The sequence below is a fragment of the Toxotes jaculatrix genome, chromosome 2, assembly GCF_017976425.1.
Source record: "Toxotes jaculatrix isolate fToxJac2 chromosome 2, fToxJac2.pri, whole genome shotgun sequence".
NCBI lineage: Eukaryota > Metazoa > Chordata > Actinopteri > Toxotidae > Toxotes > Toxotes jaculatrix.
The window spans coordinates 16,366,118-16,380,903 of NC_054395.1; the positions used below are offsets into that span (position 1 = coordinate 16,366,118).

At 39.3% G+C, this 14,786-nt stretch overlaps 1 protein-coding gene across 2 annotated transcripts; it reads right to left on the reverse strand.

The window, feature by feature from the left end:
* Positions 1–805: 805 nt before the first annotated feature.
* mapk14a (mitogen-activated protein kinase 14a) lies at positions 806–14,481 on the reverse strand. Of its 2 annotated transcripts, none has more exons than XM_041048066.1 (12): positions 14,100–14,481; positions 10,708–10,837; positions 10,452–10,510; positions 7,660–7,771; positions 6,923–6,952; positions 6,638–6,685; positions 6,402–6,516; positions 5,886–5,957; positions 4,543–4,622; positions 2,813–2,891; positions 2,410–2,583; positions 806–2,321 (listed from the first exon to the last, which is right to left on the reverse strand). In XM_041048066.1, the coding sequence occupies exons 1-12, from the start codon at positions 14,216–14,218 to the stop codon at positions 2,257–2,259; spliced, it is 1,083 nt and encodes a 360-aa protein (XP_040904000.1). In that variant the 5' UTR covers positions 14,219–14,481; the 3' UTR covers positions 806–2,256. The 2 variants fall into 2 exon arrangements, with proteins under 2 accessions (XP_040904000.1, XP_040903991.1); XM_041048057.1 differs by lacking the exon at positions 4,543–4,622 and adding an exon at positions 5,065–5,144 and having other exon boundaries at positions 808–2,321.
* Between the last annotated feature and the right edge of the window lie 305 nt (positions 14,482–14,786).

Below are 14,786 nucleotides of genomic sequence, written 5' to 3' on the forward strand. Positions count from 1 at the left end.
AAAAGAAAACACTCAAGAGAAGTACCTCAAATTTGTAGTTAAGTACAGTGCTTGACTAAATGCACTTCCCATTGAAGCTGCAGGTAAAAGAGACAATGAAGAGCCTGCTATAATGACGTATTTTATGTAGTACATAGAGAACTGTTAACTCATTTAACATAGCTTTACAGTGTCAAATTATGCTCCTGATGGAAGTGGGGGTGCCCATGAAACACAACTGAATAATTAGATGAAATACTTCTGGGGGTACGTACGTGGTTTCTGCAGGGTCCACTAAGTTTAAGTTTTTAGGTTCTTATCCATCACTCGGTTCCATTAGGGCGGTGCCTGATTCGTTCCACATTCATTCTGCAGTATGACAACCATCTTCAGGGACAACAAGAACGAGGAGTCGTGCAGCAGATGGTCTGGCCCGCACAGAGCCCTGATCTCAACATCATGGAGTGAGTCTGGGATTACATGAAGAGACAGAAGACACTGAGACAGCCTAAATCCACAGAAGAAATGTGGCAGGTTCTCCATGATGCTCAGGACAACCTACCTGTCAAGTACCTTGAAAAGTTGTTATTTATTTATCATGGATAAATAATGACAAATGAATGTGGTAAATTTTAAATTTTACAAAGTCAATAAATTAAGTTTTTATCACAAAACAACAATCAGATACAAAAAAATAAGAAAATGACAATGACTGTGGCTTTGAGAGAAACTGGGGCAGGCAGGGGCAAATTCTCTAAAAGCCCCCACCCACGCCACCAGGTCTATCTTAGAGGGTGATGGAAACTAGATTCATACACACATATTCTCTAATGTTTTTATTTTTGTGACAAATGCAAAAAAACAAAACAAAACATTTTTTTTATTGGGCAAGGTTCCCTTAAATTTGGTTGTGACTAAGATATGCAGTAAACGCATTAAATGAGGTGACACAATGAATTTTCAAAACACAAAAGTAATTGTCCTCTTGGTAAAATAATTCACATGAATTAATTCATTAATACTTAATGATAAAAAATTAATTTTGAAATTAGGACATAAAACACGTAGAGACAATTAACAAAACATTCTCTCTTAAAAATAAGTCTTTATTTTGTGAAACAAAGGACTTGAAGATAGTAGTTATTCTGCTGGACTGAAAATAGTTTAAGGGATCTTTCGATTGCTGTTTATAAATACCACCTCCACAAAGTATAAATACATCTATAATCCCTCTTTTACACATTTAAGCAGTAATTCTATTAAAGGTTTCAGCATGACACTTAAAATTCCTGTAAACCAACAACACACTCTCGCAGACACACACAAAGTCTTTAACTGATTTACATGCTAAAAGTGATTGCTTCATAACATAACCACAATAAGTCAGAAATTTAAAAAATATGGCACAGATATTTACAGATTTTTGAGCAGAGCATGTACCTATGAATATTTTTTCCTATTTTAGGTGCCTTGTTTAAAAGCACTGTCCTTAAACAGAAGAGGCTCAGATTTTTCTATGTAGCCAAAATATGTATATATATATATCTCCCAGGGCATCTAAACTATCAAAATAAACATTAAAATGACTGAAATTCAGCACAAAAAGTCAGTGACTACACATAACAGGCACATTCTCAATCTGTCACATATCTAAAAACTTCCATAAAACCTACTTCTGTCACAGAAAGGAAACCCTTCAAAGTTATCTCTACAAATACAGGAACAATCATGGCGATAGCTGAATCAAAAATCATGTTCCAAACACATCTGACTCGGTGCTATGTGTGACAGCGTGGCAAGGTGAGTGGTAGACTAGCATTTTCCTTTTTTTGATTGATAGACACAAAAGCTTATTCATAAGTTACTGGATAGAAAATTGAAAACACAAAAAAAGCACAGCTATAGGTCCAGGTGGTTCAGCATCTCAGAGTCACAGTGATGAGTCATCAAAGTCTGAATTTAAAAAAATATCTGAAGAATATAAAATTATTTCAGCTATTGGCAAGAAGTGACATTTCCCAGCGTTAGACCATCAACATTAGTGGTTCATAAATGAGAATAATGATAACTGGTCAAGCTCTTCCTTTCTCTGCGCTGGTAATGATCTCCTTCCAAAGGCTAATTATGGAGAATGTTTTTCTCAATTAATAAAGATTGGCAAAGGTTGGTAGGCACTCTGACAGAAGTGTCTGAAAGTCTGTTTAACACTAATGCGCGTTTCAGGTTGTTACAAATTTGTCGGATGCTGGGGTTGAGGGTTGTGGGCAGCACGTCTCACTACTCCATGTCATCCTCATCAAAGATAGGCGGCTCAAAACTACACACCTCCTCGTAGGTTAATCCTGCAAGAAATGAGAAAATGTTATGAAATTTCAACACGTCAGGGTTCTTTTTTTTTTTTTTTTTTCCTTAAAGAGTAAGAGGACATACGTTTCCACTCTTCAATCTCCAGCTCGCGGCTCTCAAAGCTCTGGTCGTAGGGTTCGGCCTCAGGCTCGTCATCTGGATCGTGGTACTGAGCGAAGTAGGGGTGGGCCAGAGCCTCGGCTGCAGTTATTCTCTTGTCTGTGTCCAGAACCAGCATTTTCTCCAAAAGGTCCACAGCTTAAAAGCATGCAAGCAGAACTAAATATCAAACAGTGTCTATTAAGAAGCCTTAGTGTCCTGTCATGTAGAGTTGTGGCCTAAAGTTTTGAATTTAAATCAGTACTACTCACAAAGGACAAGAGGAATTTTAAAATAAATAACTGACTGTAAGTAGCAGGCATTGTGCCATAACACAGCAGAACAGATGTTGAGCAATGCTGATGTTGAGTTTTTTTTCCAGTATTACCTTGTGGATTAGCACCAATGAACACATCAGCAAAGTTCCTCTTGGGCATGTGTGGCAAGGAGCTGATGTAGTTCCTGGCCTGGGAAAATACATACAGTAAATCAAACGTCAGCTTTCACCAGCAGAAACACGTCGCCCACATTCAGCAGCACCTGTTTCATAATGCTCATATTATTTCACACCACCGATTCTACTCAATGTAACCACAGGCATCAAATCGTTACTGCTCAGTTATGACATTTATATCTGCAGCTGTGATTCTACTGGATCTCATAACCTTGGATGGACTATTAATACTACACAAAGAAAATAAACGTCCAAGCTCAAGCCCTCTGCAGTATACTTAAGGCTCCTCAGTTAAGCTTTTTTTTTCCCCTCCATAATCTTCACCCACATTTTTATGTCCCTATGCACCCAAAGGTGGTTGTGTTTCCTCGTGCATGACAACGCTGTTCGGTGTACATTTTTCAGTAAACAAGCATCTCCTGTGACGATGAGCTATCCTTGTTAGTAGCCGCCCATGGCACAAAATGAAAGCAACATAAACAGAAACGTTTTATGGAGAATTACTTCTGAGGCGCTTGAAGTTTCAGGTGGGTTTTTATATCTGTTTGGGCTGTCTGACTGCCTGAAGTGAGACGCAAGCAGTGGAAAACTCACACACAGCTGCTGTTGAGAGCTATGTGTAGCTTGCAGCAAAAAGTGATTGACAACCCTGACGTGTTGCCTAGCAACAAGAAGAGGTCTTACTGTGATTGAAATCGGAGCTGCAGGAAAAACACTGTGGTGAGGCTCTCTAAAGTGTTAATGCTGGAAATATTATTTTTAATATCCAATTAAAAGCATGATATTTGGAGTCTGAATCTTGAATAAAATAACTAAATTTTCTTTCTTGAAAAATAAAAATCTTTGGGGGGGGGGCAAGTATCCTGTAAATAGAAAAGACCCTGCTGCTCTTGTCTTGGACTCCAACCTAACAAGTAAAGACATTTATTTGACCATTCATAATTGTCCTGAAAAGTAACCCCTGGGTGTGAAAGAAAGGTTTAATTAAAAGACAGACTATCAGATGAAATGAAAAATAAACTAAACACAAAACATTACTCAAAGTTTCCAGAAATGTGCAACACAAACAGAAAGCCACACAGAACCAACAAAACCACAGAAGGAAGAACCTTTAACACAGAAAATGCAGTTAGTAACTGTAACACACACAGTGAGCCTAGCTTTTGCATTCGTGTAAGTGTGTAATTCTTAACACTACTTGAGTGAAATGACAAGCACAGAAATGACTTTACCATCAAGTTCAAAGCAGCTTGATGCAATCGTTACAATCACATGCAACAAGCGTGTCACATACCACACAAACACTTTGATTAAAACTGGAAAACCAAAAGCTTAAACCCCTGCTAGTGGCGTTGCTCCTCACACCCCACCTGACTGGAGTAATGGTCCTTTAAGTCCTGTGTTCTTATCAGTGTGGCCAATAACACCTTGTTTGCTTTATTTGTTAACCATAAGCTATTAATCATTATTATAGTCTATATATAGATTCACATAAAACACTATCACAGCATTTTGAGGTGACACTCAACATAAACACAGGATTCTGAGCCAAGGGCTGCGTCACTTTAAAAACAAAAAGGGAGAGTGCATTACAGTCTGTCTGACTGTCCTCCCGCCCCAGTCTGCTGTCTGGTCTAAAGAAAGCAATTGTGGATCCTGCTCACCTCGTGACTGGGCATCCTGCTTATTAGCGATGCTGGGGGCGTTCCTGTCAGACGCATTATCTGCTGAAGCTGGTTTATATCTATGAAGCTTGTGTCAAGGGGAGTACAGCGACAGAGCAGAGCTGGTTAAGAAGGTGCTTCTCAACCTAACACTGTGTGGCTAAACTCTAGACGCACTACAATGTTATGTTGAAAAGCAAACTTCAAGCTTTGAAGCAAAATGTGATAAGAGGACAGGTTGTCAGATTCAGAGGAAAGAAACAACAACACAATATTTTGCAGTGCAGTCAGTCAGTGAAAGCCAGCACTCAATCACCTGTGTCACAATAATCTCACAGCAAACACTATTTTGTTCATTCAGTTAAGGAGGCAGAAAGCAAGTCCCAAATCCACAAAGCTGAAGGATGGAAAACATGCTGTCATTCAGAGAGCAGCTATATCAAATTGTTGTAGAGCAGAGGTAGCAAGTTTAGAGCAGAAAACCGGTTAGAAGAAAAACCTTTCATAACTTTGTGAACTCACAGACTCTGAAGATATTTTCATCAAGAGCTCGGGCCCTGGGGTTCCGACGAGCAGCATGATTAGCTTCAACTGATCAATGTCTACAAGCACACGGTAAAGGAAGACCAGAGGCAGGACGGGGGAACACTTGTAATCTGACCTCCTTTTGAAAATTGTATCACTTAGAAACCACGTTTGATATTCAATTTCACTATATTTCCTTTATGTTTCACACAGAGAAGAGAAGAGGAAGCATTTGAACCTGTGGAAGCAGAACAAATTTTATAATGACAGCTTACAAAAGGAAAAGAAGAGACGTGGAGGCAGCCCAGTTGTACACCTACTTACAAGCACAGCCATTAGTCTGAAAAGACGAGAAGGAGAAGAGGAAGATAAACACAATTCTAAGCTCAGACACTGCAGATTGATAGGCCCATACAAAGACTGGCAGTGGCACAGGCAGAACATGAACCTGAGCCAACAATGCATGCTGGAAGGAAGAGCTGAAGCACACCAGTAGAAACATTACAGCAGAGAGTATGTGTCAAGCCAGAGGGAAGTGTGGAAACAGAGACTATGTGTGTTTCATTTTTAATGTAAAGGTGCCTCAGGCAGCATTGGAAGAGAAGAGCAGAACAGCAGGTTTTCATAAGTGGAAACAAAAAAGAAGGATGGCAAAACAGCTTCTGCTACTGTGCTGGCAGAAGTCATCGTAAATCAGAACTTCTACAACAAAGTAAAGTTTGCATTTAACCTGTTTGATTTGTTATGCAAACGCTGTGTCAGAATTTCCCCAGCTATGTGAGCTCTGTACATACTGTACTCTCAAATGAAAAGGATACGGTCAGTACCAGGAAACAGAGTTCTTCCAGTGAGGAGTTCTGCCATTATACAACCCACTGACCAAATGTCCACTGAAACACAGAAAAGCAGGACACAAACATTAAGATTTGTTTTTTAAACAATACGTGTGTCATGATGTAGAGATGCAGAAAGTCACCGAGGAAGACCAACTGAACTTTTTAACAATAAGTCAGCCAATATTAGTTAATTGCAGTTATATCTGTATCTGTCTATACTATGTCAGCTGATAAATGAAAAGAAACTGAGGCTAAAGACATGTTCTGAAAGTGGGTCTCCATTCTACAGTTTTTGTTTTTAATGTTTTTTAATGTCCTGCCCACTACATTTCTTAAAAAATAAAAATGTAAGGAAACTTACAAAAATGTTTATTTATGTCATGGGTTGAATAAAGGACATTAATATCAGCTGATTTATCGTTATCTGATTTTTTTTTTAAACTGACAAATCTCAATATCGGTATGGGCCTCAAATATCCAGTGTCAGTCGGGCTATACCTGTCATGTTGTAATGCATCCAGTTCAGCATGATCTCTGGGGCTCGATACCAGCGGGTGGCCACATACCCCGTCATCTCATCATCAGTGTGCCGCGCCAAACCAAAATCCAAAATCTGAGAACAGTTCAAGTGCAAAAAAAAAAAAAAAAAGAACGAGTCATTTACAAAATAGTCATATTTGCGGGCAGATTCAGTGTAAACTGATGTTTTAAAAGAAAGGAAGCAGTTCACTTACCTTCAGCTCACAGTCTTCATTCACTGCCAGATTACTAGGTTTTAAATCCTGAAGGGAGGAAAGCCATAAATGTGAATTGGTGTCATTTAAGTTTAGATGATAAGCATAACTTTGCATAGACAGTACATCTGTAATCAAAGAAACATTCCTGGTTTTCAGGAACGAACACAAATCAGTCCCTTCTTTGTTAACACTAAAACCAAAGTGTTTTTCCCACTACCACCGCCCAGTTTGGGGCAAAAGACAAAGTGGCGTTTGACATTCAAAAATCAAAGTGGTACTTACTCTATGAATGATGTCTGCTGAGTGGATATACTGGAGAGAGACGGAGGAGAGATGTGCATTAAATTACATCACTTAAAAGATATATTGATTAACCACTGCAAATATGTCAGATGCACTACAGTACAATCTAAAAATCATTCAATTGTCTTCCTTGATCATTAGTGGGACACCTTAAAAGAATAATTCCACATTTTGTGGAACAGGCTTCACTTTCTTGCTGATAATTACTAAGAAAAAGTGTAAAAACACTGTGGCTTTCTGTGGTCTTCTCAGCCGTTTCTCAAACGTAGTTACAAACTTTTATTTTATTATTATTTTTTAATCAGTATGGGTAGTTCTTGATTTTAAAATTCCAATTGTTGATTCCCCAGCAGTGATTTTACAATAATCTGCATGTTTTATTAGAATATTATTTTTATTATTAGAATATCAACAGTCTTTTATTACAAATCTAAGAAAATGTGCCATGTTTATCTGAAAATTATGGACTTGTTGCTCTGACATTTCCAGGTGAATTTTAAACCATCTTCAAAGGACCAAAAAACTTATGTTAAACCATCAAAATTATAATCTGAATAACTTGGTTATCGACATACAAAGAACAGGGCCCAGGACTCTAATCTTTACACTCAGCTAAGCAGATATTAGATTGGTATCAATCTTCTAATCTAACTCTTAGAAAGAAAATGAAAAAACACTTTCCCCAAACTGTCAAACTATTCCTTTAATAACCTCACCTTTAACCCTCGGAGGATCTGGTATATGAGGAACTGCACATGGTCATCTGTGAGCTTCTGACATTTCACTATGTTGTTGAGATCTGCCCCCATTAGGTGAGTAACAAGATACCTGCCAATCAGGAAAGGTGGTCATCAAAGGTTAGAGAGATAAAATATTAGAAGGTATATCATCGTTTCCTCACTTCAAAAAAAAGCCAAGTGGTTATAAATGAATATATTTACACTTCCAACAAATTTTTCCACTGTTGTTTACAGGCTGAAACTAACTTTCCATATGGTTACGTGACCTTAAACCGGTTTAGCTGCTACTTCTTTTCACTCTCGCTTCTCTGCAGAGGCACTGAAAGGCCAAGCCCTTCACAAATGGAATGTCATTTAACAACACACCAAGATAAATGGGCTTAATGGGACCACATCAGTGCATCATTCAAATCTAAACCCAGAGCTGTTTAAAATGCCCAAACTGCACTAATGGAAGGAGGGAAGGGCAGGATGCTACAGTGGCTGTTTTGCAGCCAAAACACACAGAGCCATGTGCTGCTTCGTCAGTCTGCTGCTCAACAAATACCCATTTCATGAATACTCTTCTATTCTCACACAGCACAGAGAGCGAGGCTTTAAAATAGCACCTGGTTACACTTGAACTTGTTCTCAGCAGCACACACAGGGACACAGACACTGTCCAAAGTTCACCCGCCTTGGAAAAAAGGGATATAAATAGTGACCTCTGTTTTCCTCCCTCCTATAGAAACAGGAGCATGGCGGGAGCTGTGAGGAGCCTTACTGCAGCGTTGTGACTCAGTCTGTATTTTTAGAGCTGGGGGGGGGGGCACATTTACAGCATCTGCATATCTGAGATTTTTCCTGGATATCACACTCCATGCAGAACATTTCCAATGTTCCAGCAGATGTGCAGATAAAAAGAGCCATATTTCCTTCTGACAGCCTGTGACACAGCATTTATTCTCCTGTATAGTGAAAGAGAAGCTTCACATCATGAGTTTCTGCTTCTGCACCACCCACCTCTTCTCTCTCTCTCCTCTTTTTCTTTCCCTCAGGACACCTCAGTCTACACACACACAGTCTACATGAGTGACCTTTAATTGCCTTCAGGCCTCCATGACTGACATTTTGCTAATCAAGGAGAAGGGTGGGGCATCTTGCGAGGACAACACTCCATTTCAACAGCAAACTGCTAATAAAAGTGTGTGAGGAAAAGTTCCAGTAAAGGATGTGTCACCGTTCTGCAATAGTGCAGCACATTCAAAGAGCACTCCTTCAATATAGAATTGTTCTCCTGTAAAACTGTCTCACTTTTTATGGAGAGTTTATTTTTAAAAAAAACATCAAAATAGGTGCAGTAGAACCTGAGTTGTTGTCTTTTTTTATTCCACGCTCTTTCCTTATCAAATCCTGGCTCCTACATTGCCCATAATGCAACCTGACCACAGCCAGTTTGGTCAGAGATTCAGGTGTATTATGCTGGTATGGCTAATGTATTCTTGAGTCTCTACCCACAAGATGAGATGGGGGGAATTAATCCAACTACACACAGCTCTGGAGCCACAAAAGGCTGTACACCACTTTTTTTTAAATAACGTGCAGTGGCACCCTCTAAAGGCCTGTACACAAAGTTTGACCTACCTACTAATTCACAAAGATATCAATTCTTACTGCAGTTCAGTTTTCATGTAAGATATGAAAAGGTCATGTAGACATAGTGCATGAGAGAGAGAGAGAGAGAGAGAGAGAGAGAGAGAGAGAGAGAGAGAGAGAGAGAGACAGACAGACAGACAGACAGACAGACAGACAGACAGACAGACAGACTGTTCAGGCTGCTCTTATTTTAGATGACATACCAAATAGCTGCCATATATGCTCCTCTGCATTTGTATGACTAAGCTAAAAACGTACATCATTTTCAGTTTAGCAGTTCTTGCAACACCCCACAGTTAAAAACCAGGGAGTGCCGTTGTCTAGCATCAAAACTAAATGTTTATGTGGGTTACCTCCCACACTAAATGACATGCATGTTAGGTATTAGAAGTAATGCTGCCAATGCTGTTGGCCATGGCTTGAGATACAAAGCAAGTCCATGGGTGCAGCACAGCCCACTGCTCCAAAATAGTTAGGATGAGTCAAAGGGGAGGAAAAATTTTCCATACAGGAAAATATAAAGTATGAAACCAAAAATGCATGAGGAAAACAAATCTGACTCCACTTCAGCTCAGGCAAATTCTTGTGTCGGGTGTCGACTGAAATCCGTCACAATGTGATTTTGAGACAAACTACTCACAGAGAAGGGGAAGAATCTGATATTCCACACACAACAGGGGAGGCAGCTTGAACGTCGGAGAAGTGAGTCACTGTCTAACTGTCCACTTCCCATTTCTAACAACTTTCAACATCAACAAATAAGAACTACCTGTTTGCCAGCAGCAGAGCAGCAACAATGTGTATCACAAAGCCAAAAACCAGGAAACACAGGGAAGGAAGTTGGTGGTGAAATAACTCTTCTAGCAGCCTGAGAATGAATAACTAACAGAGTGGACAGTCTAAGAAATGTTCCACTGTGTTTAGCCTGCTGGCCTGCCTCCAGGTGTTTCCCAGCCAAAGATGGGATTGTCTGCTGCTGAGAAACTAAAGGCTGCAGTTTGTTGAACACTCTTGTTAAATTATGCAAGTGTTGCTGAGGTGACAACCTGACCCAGAGTGCTCGGGGGGGGGGGGGGGGGGGGGGTGGGACTAGGGATCAAGGTAGGCATTTTAAATAAACGCAGTTGACTTACACATCAGTGAATTCCTTCAGAGAAGTAGCTGGGGTAAAGACATCTAGGAGACCAATCACCTGCAAAAATATGAAAACCACTGTCAAGTTAAAAACACAAAAAACAATGAGCAGCAACTAAAATCTTAATTAAGCCACAGATTTTTTTTTTTAGGTGAACCCTTTGGGAGGCAGTGCATAACCACACACAAGAAACATTGTTTTTATGCCTGTTTACCACCAGACAAAACAAAAGGAAGAGAAACAAGTTGACTCACATTTTCATGTTTCATGTGCTTCAGCAACCGCAGCTCTCTGTATGTTCTCTTGGCATGGATGATGGACTGAAACGGCCGAGAGAGCTTCTTCACAGCGACCTTCAAACAGCTTTTCATATCATTAGCAGAACTGTTGAAACAAAAAAAAAAGCACACAACATATAAGCTTAAAACTCAGTACATGCTGACACAAATAGTGTCAGCATGTACTGATTTAAAGAATCAAACCTGACAAACTTGTACTGAACACTTTAAACCAGAAATGAACTTTAGAAAAGCCAGCTGGTCATTTTTTAGGGTAGATGAGAAAAACTTTTTCAATTGGCTCAGAATGGGCTGAGTTTGCTCTCAAAACCAAATTAGGTGAAGTAAGAGCTGCTGAAGGCTGAGGAAAAAGGGCGACATCAGCAGAAAATGTCATCTCTCAGCGCAATGGGAGCTGTCCCACACTTCGAAGGCTGACTGTCTCTGACCCAAACCCAACACTTCCTCCTGCTCAGCTCACCCAACCATAGTCAATACCAGCAGACAGCAACCTGTGAGAGCTGCCGGGACTCAGAGACCAGAGGTCCCCTGGGATTGGGGATTTTTAGGATGACTTAATACAAATGTGCGCATGTCTCAAGCTATTAAAACATGCAGAAGAAAGATGTTTAGGGACGACAATTCTACAACAACCAAATGATAAAAAAGGACTATTCAAAAAAAAAAAAAAAGAAAAGAAGAAGAAGAAGACAGCAAATGTGCATTCCAGAGGGAGAAACTGGATGCTCAACCTCAAAAATGTAAGTCAGTTATCAAAGTAGAAAAAGGACCTTCCTAAGGCCTTAGGCCAAAATACGTGAGCAATTAAACTGAAATAAAAATATGAAGTTGCATAACCATTGACTGCTTTGATGGTGCCACACCTTTTCTACTTTGATAACTAAATAGAAATTCATATGAATGAATGTGGTTAAGTAGGTAAAGCAGGTCGTCCATTAATCACAGCGTCTACAGTTCAATCCCCGACTCCTCTCATTCCACGTCAGTGACGGTGAACCCCATATTGCTCCTAGTGGATAGGTCTTGCAGGGCAGCTTGCTGCCACCAGTTTGAGAGATAAATTAAAAGACACTTTAGATAAAAGCAATCTATAAATGCAGTCCATTCAATAATGCTAATATATATTTCTATTTCTGAAAACAACAAAACCAATTAAGACATTGCAGTTCCAGTATAAAATAACTGGTCAGAGATTCACAGAAAACTCAGGGCAGAGTCCACCATGTAAACACTGGCAACACAAGCCAGGCGTGCTGTTTGAAAAAAACAAACAAACAATCACACTGGTGGGCAGTGAGTAATCTGACCAGCAACAGATTATCCTATTGCCCAGCAACAGCACAGCTGTTCGCTTCCATGTGCAAAACAAACATCTGCCCTCTAAATCAAGTGTACTGCTGACAATGTTATGTCCTAGATAGTAACAGCACAACTTATTAAAGCAACACACCAAAGCTAAGGGTCCATCCTGCGAAAGCTTATCCTTTTGCCACCAAGCTGCATTAAGGAACTCCATCTTACCACCAAGGTCCTCTAATAAGTAGCACAAATCAACCAACATGACCTTATCCCCACTGTAAATGCAAACGCTTGTGCTGCAGATTTGATTATCATTAATGAAAACGTTCATTGCAGAGTTTCTTAGAAGATGAGCAGTTTTCAAAATGATTTGATTAGCACTTGGTTTTGATAAACTGACGAGACTACACATCGTATGTGACCTGTATGATCAGGAAATTTGTCCTTCCTGGTCTTCCTGTTGCACTGCAGTTAGGTCATACACACTTACAATGATGATTTTCATCACTAATTAACCTGTGAAATATTGTTACAATTAATAGCTTTATTATTTAGTCTATAAAACATCAGAAAAGTTTTCACTTAAATAAACAGAAATCCTCACATTTAAGAGACTAAATCATTTTTCCTTAACAAATGACAATAATAAAACTGTTTACAATGAATGAATCTCATCCAACCATGTCATCATAAATCTAAATTTATTAAACTACTCTTATTAATGAAAGTAATAATCTGTTGTCTTCTTGGCCATCTTATCAATATTACTAATAATGACTGAGACTTGGCCAGAAACAACTGGTCAGTAAATCAGCTAGTCAATTGACAAAAAATAAACAAATGGAAACTCAAAAATCGCTGAATTATTTGAATGATTTTTAAATAAAAAGCGTCAAACATTCCCTAGTTTCTCTGTTTTATATCATTGAGAATATCTTTGGGTTTTGAACTGTTCATTGGACAAAACAAGCCATTTGAAGACATGACCTATATATCTGATATGTTGCAATGGGCATTTTTTAACTATTATAACAATAAATTGAAAAAAAATATATAATATGCAAATTATCTGATAAGGGAAATAACTGTTAGCAGCAACACTATCTGTAACAATATCTGTTTATATGTAAGAAATATAAATAGATATTGTATAATTGAAATATTGAACTGAAACAATTAGTCAGTCAACAGAGAGATACCTGGAAAGTATTTTGAAAAGCAATTAATTGTCATTTTCCAAGCAAAAGACTGAAAAGAAGTTATATCTCATTGTAAACTGTATATTTAGGGGTTTTGAACTTTTGGTCGAACAAAACAAGACATTTCACAACATCACCTTTAACTCTGTGAAACTATATGATTAAATTATCTGCAAGTTAATCGACCATGAAAATTATTGTTAGTTGCAGCCCTACTCACATCCTTAACATCAAGTTCGCAAGCATAGACTGCATATAAAAGATATATAGTTTATATCAAAAGGTTATGGACAGTCACTACAGCCGGTGGTGAGTCAAAAACATGTCCCTAATATTTGTTTCGAGATTCTTCCAAAACACAAGAGCGTCAGCCAACAATAGTAATATATATAATAAGGATTACATCACCTTCTGGGAGTTTACAGTGATAATGTAAATTAGATGACATTCAACTAACCCCTGGAAATACTACGTGCAGATTTAGTGTGTGAGGAAGCTGACTGATGATTAAGTTTTGTGATTGTAACATGCCCACTAATCAGATGAAGACTGACATACTTTGTCAACAGTTAAAGGTTTCTGTAAGTGAGTGTTTCCTGTAGTGCGGCTTGAGCAAATACATTAGAAGTTAGAGAGGCTTATTACAGGTTTTACAAGTGGATAATGCGCGATAGATAAGTTTTCTTGTTGAAAGACGCGTCGTGGCTCCACCTTGCTAGCCAACAATCGGGACGAGCTAACCTAACTTTAGCATCTGCAGCGCAGGCCTCGTCTAAATGAATGGAGGTTAAGTTAGGTGGCCAGGCTACAACACACGTACACAAACTTAACGGGAAGAAAGTGATTTACCACACGGATCCGTAGGCGCCAGAGCCAACCGGGGACAGGCTTTGGTACCGCTCCGGGACTTCCCATATCGTCTTGTTGACCTCCTGTCGATAAAACACGGGTCTCTCTTTCTGCGACATTCCTGCAGAAGCAACCGCCGACCACCGACTGCACTTTCTGCGCTCGCTGAGGTGGGTCCCTCGAGCTTCAGTCCAACTTTCCCCAAGTTACGAAAAGAGGAGCTAAATGAAATGTTTCTCGCCGTTAGAGAACTTTATGTGCTCTAAAGTAAAGTGGCTACCGTCCTGCTAAATAATGCAGAATCACCGTCTGCTACGTGCACGTTTTTAGACCTTCACGCCGTTCGCTCCTCTCTCCGTTGCTCGCTTTCAGACACCTCCGAGATTTCACTCCGCTTGCAGCCGTGCAAAAGCTTGCAACAAGACGGAAAGTCTCGCGAGATCACAAAAGTTGGGACCTTCCGAGCCGACAGAAACTGAAACCCGTGTTGCTTTCAAGTCGAGGGAGAAATTTAAAAACCACACCTTCTCCACACAATAGTCAAAATTTTGAGTCATAAAACTCACTCCGTGGTGGTGGTCAGTAAATACATTTACTCAAGTACTGCATTTAAATACCAGTTTAAGATAACTATACTTACTTAAGTATTTCCATATTGGGCTACTTTATACTTCCACTTCTGTTTGG